General features: G+C 45.6%; 1 protein-coding gene across 1 annotated transcript in view; it reads left to right on the forward strand.

The window, feature by feature from the left end:
* Positions 1-2,896: 2,896 nt before the first annotated feature.
* LOC106805781 (atrial natriuretic peptide receptor 1-like) overlaps positions 2,897-4,287 on the forward strand; it is a 29,877-nt gene continuing 28,486 nt past the window's right edge. The window contains exons 1-2 of the mRNA XM_014807505.1: positions 2,897-2,966; positions 3,397-3,474. Coding sequence (XP_014662991.1) covers positions 2,928-2,966; positions 3,397-3,474 — 117 coding nt within the window. The 5' untranslated portion in view covers positions 2,897-2,927. The remainder of the gene's footprint in view (positions 2,967-3,396; positions 3,475-4,287) is intronic.

Raw genomic sequence — 4,287 nt, forward strand, 5'->3', positions numbered from 1 at the left:
ACACACACACACACACAGCCACACACACATACACACACACACAAACAAACAAACACACAAATACACAAACACACACGCGCGCGCCCATACGCACGCAAACGGCAAGGATGTACAGTGAAAATGGTAATGGCTCTCGCATATGATGTTCCAAGATGGCTTCCTTACATTAACTCTGCTTGTCAACATCTGTTATATTCTGCACGAGTATATATAATAATTTTCCAACGCAAACACGCTCCCACACTTTCAACATCTTGTCAATATTTGTCATTCCAATGCCTCCGGTTCTATTTACCCTTTCCAATCTTCACACTCGCTCTTCCCTTGTCGGGTTTCAATTACTGCTCGTACTGCGTTGCGTCTCTCACCACCTCATAACGTGTTTATCCACCATCACATCTCACCTGAATGAACCTTCTATCCTTAACCCTAGCGCAATTCCCCCACTTGGGAGCTTCCTCTGTTTCGCCCTTTCCTGTTGGCGTCTTCATCTAACGCAATCCCTCCACTTGGCGCATCTCGCTCCTAATCTCTCCACTTGGAGTCCTCCTCGATTTGCCGCTCCTCTTGGCGTCCTACTCTTCTTGCTCCTTCTTCTTGACGTCTTTCTCTAGTTCCTCTCCGTCCCATTGGTGTCTGCCCTTAACCGACCCTATTGACGCATCCTTTTAACTCGCTCCCTTCTGTGGATATCTTTCGCTCCCTCGTCCCATCTTCTTTTGATTGGCCACATGCTCTTGGCGTCTTCCTTCCAATCGCCCCGCTCGTCTTGTCATCTTCCTCTAGCTCGCACTCTCCCCTTAGCGTCTCGCTCTCTCTCTCTCTCTCTCTCTCTCTCTCTCTCTCTCTCTCTCTCTCTCTCTCTCTCTCTCTTTCTCGCGCTCTCTCTCTCTCTCTCTCTCTCGCTCTCTCTCTCTCTCTCTCTCTCTCTCTCTCTCTCGCTCTCTCTAACTCATGTCTTTCTAATGCCATCTCTCTCTAGCTCAACTCGTCTTCTTAGCGTCTCCCTCTAACTCGCACCCTTCTCTTGACATTTCCCTCGTCCTCGTCCTCCTCTTTCTCCTCCTCCTCCTCGTCCTCCTCCTCCTCTAGCCGGCTGGGGTTTCGAGGATCCGGCAGTGCGCAGGTATAGGTATGCGCCGTCCCTCGTCATCCATCTTGTGAACTGTCGCCACCAATTTGCTACACGGCACTGCGGTACGGCTACCACATACCGGCGCGCTTTCTCGCTTTTCATTTTCATTGAAATTCGCCATTTGTCCTCGCAAAATAATTAAATTAGGCCGCTGGGTTGCTCGCCTATTGTCGGCCTGTCCACCTGGTTACCGACCGCGGCTCCGTACACGCCCTCGCTATTAACCCTATTCGGCAGGGTGGCGCTATCAGCCTGCGGAACAAGAATGGAGGAAACACGAAAACTCGCACACTTTGTCGCTCTTGTATCTTGAAGTTTTGCGAATTAATCAATCGTTCTATTTGTTGGTTTTTCAACGCCCGCTTGTGTGTAGCGCGCTTTATGCTTGGCTTAGCGGGCCTCGAAATGGATATCGGAGGCAGGCACCTCGCAACACGCCTGTTTGTTTACATATAGCTTTGTGACATCCTGATAGGCGGTGTCAGGAGTTCTGCGATAATAACCTCGTAATTTCTCAGAATTTCTTAAAGTGCATGGAACATTTTACCAATTTAGTGGTGTCAGTTAGTCACGGATTTGTGACAGTAAGTACTAACCGTAAATGTTTCACATACGCTCATTTTGCACACAGGCGGTGGATCATTGTGAAAAAATTTTTATGAATATTTATTTTTATTGAGACGTTCCAAGTGCCTGTGCTTTCAACAGTCTTGTACGTCAATGCACGTGCGTCAAGAGCCACAAACTTAACACAATTTCATCTCTGTTATTGTTTACGCTTGAATGCGTAATTGATCAGGGAGGGGTGCATGTAAGATGGAGACATTTTCTTTCGGGTTCCGAAAAACACAATTCCACTTAACAATTTCATGGGCCATTTCAATTGGAAGCTCGGCATAATGGACCCCCAACAAGCCCCTTGACTGACTAGTCAAAAAATTGAAAGGTGTGTATATCGCTCTTATTTAGCCGCCGATAGTTCTTATTTAGAACAAAGTCTTTATCTTCTAAAACTAGAGACCATCCGCTGACCGCTGTGGAGACGTGCGCCGGGCCTCGAATTTGGCGCACGTCTCCACTGCGGACAGCGCTTCATACTTGAACATCGCCGCGGTCGCGTGCGCATATCCCGCGGAACTGCGCGTCTCATCCGCGCGCAGCGCTCAGGATCCACAGCAAAGCTGTGCCACGCAATCTTGTATCATGTCTCTCTGGATGTCTAGATCAGTGATGGCTTAGGGGACGCAATTTAGAGTTACGAGTAATCATTGCATATGACGTGCATTAATGGTTAACGGACGCCCCGAGAGAAACGGCGACGTGCATGGGCAATGATCGCTGTAGACAATTTTCGCTTTTCGTTTAAAACGTAACAGCCTCATATTAAATCCATAGTTTCGCCTCTCGAGCATGGTAAAAAAAATTATGGCTGCATGAGAGAGACATTACGTGATCGGGGAGTGATATTAGTACGATGCGATACTGCATATGAACGTGGCTATAACCACCTCCAGGTACGAACTCCCTCAAACAGCGCGCATGCACGCTCTTGTGCAGCGGGAGTATACAAGTACCAGCTAGCGTTTAATATTCCCGCTTTATATTCGATCGCGGTTGTCAATGACGCGTTGAAATGATGTCGGTTCGAAGGCGATCGATCTACAGAGCTCGATGCTTCGACCTGCCGTACTACCGTATTGCTTTCATTTTTCCTCGTTTTTTTAACCGAATGTGATTGCGTTATGTTTTCCTACAGAGTAATCTGTCGGCAGAAACGATCGCCCTTCAAGACATGAGCAAGCAAATGTTCGCGACCACCGGCTATTACAAGGCAAGTGCGACGCGGTGCTAGTGGCTATCTATATTCATGTGTAACCAGCGATTAGTATATGGTCAACAATATGCATCCAACACAACCGAGTTACCGCTTTGCGAGTATACCACACTGATCCAGTTCGCTCAGCCATCTCTATGGCTAGATGTCTTTATATAAATTTGCGTCATCTATAACAACTTAAATGGCGTATATATTCATTCCACGTAACGCATACCGACATAGTGGATAAATTTCACGACATTGGTTTTATTGCGAGATAGATATTTGATGTGTTTAAATCATCAGATAATGTGTTCCCACCATGCGCAGAGTATGAACTCTAGACCTGTTCACACTAATAATTGTGTCCTCCCCTTTACTCAATATTGATTACATCGCAAATACAGGCGTCATTATTATAATATATTCCTCTTTCTCTTTTCAGGCGACTTTGGTGGCGATAAAGAAAGTAAATAAGAGCAAAATAGAATTAAACCGAAGCTTACTCATGGAATTTAAAGAGGTAACGGATCGATTATGCCACACGGTTTCGATTAAAGCGTTGTACGTTTCAGTGGGTACGGTTATGCTCGGTATATGTCGTCGCGGTCAAGATCAAGCATATGTATAGAAAAGCACCGAGGCAATAAACGCACAAACGAACTCCGTCACGCTGTTCTGACGTCGGCATTAATTTTCGGCGTGCGTCGTGTGAGAAATCGCCGAACGGCGAGGAAATTTGGCGATAATTCTCTGCATTTCGCACTTTGTACGTTTCTAACATCAGTCATCTATATATGCAAGTCGCCAGCGAATATCGTGAACCTCACAGACCTTCCGTTCTATATTCTCTATACGTACCTGCCTTCTCTGCATTGTGCATATGCATTATTTTACAGGCGCAACGGGTCTAAATACAGGCAGTAAACAAGATGTTACTGAAAATAAAATGCGCACTTTTTTCAAATGAAACGTGCGGCGCGCCATAATGCAAATATTCCATAGCCCGTACAAGTGTGTATTGCCCATGCCTGCAACAGCTACTCCCATACTTTTTTAACTAACTTGAGTTAATATAATATGCGTAAGACGGATTCGACAAGAACTCTACGGTCCTAGCACACTACCTGACAGAGGTAGTTTCGTGGCATTATTTTTAACCTGGATCTCGTCCTCGTTGGCCTAACAAAGCGCATGTTTACGTGTATTAGAGCTCACTGCTTGATTACAGTCTATTACGCCAGGATAAATGTGAATTGCACCATGTTTGATCTCCCATAATATTTGTAATTCATCAGTCATCCATATACAATAATTAAGTCATATATATATATAT

Source organism: Priapulus caudatus, unplaced genomic scaffold (genome assembly GCF_000485595.1).
Source record: "Priapulus caudatus unplaced genomic scaffold, Priapulus_caudatus-5.0.1 Scaffold127, whole genome shotgun sequence".
NCBI lineage: Eukaryota > Metazoa > Priapulida > Priapulimorpha > Priapulimorphida > Priapulidae > Priapulus > Priapulus caudatus.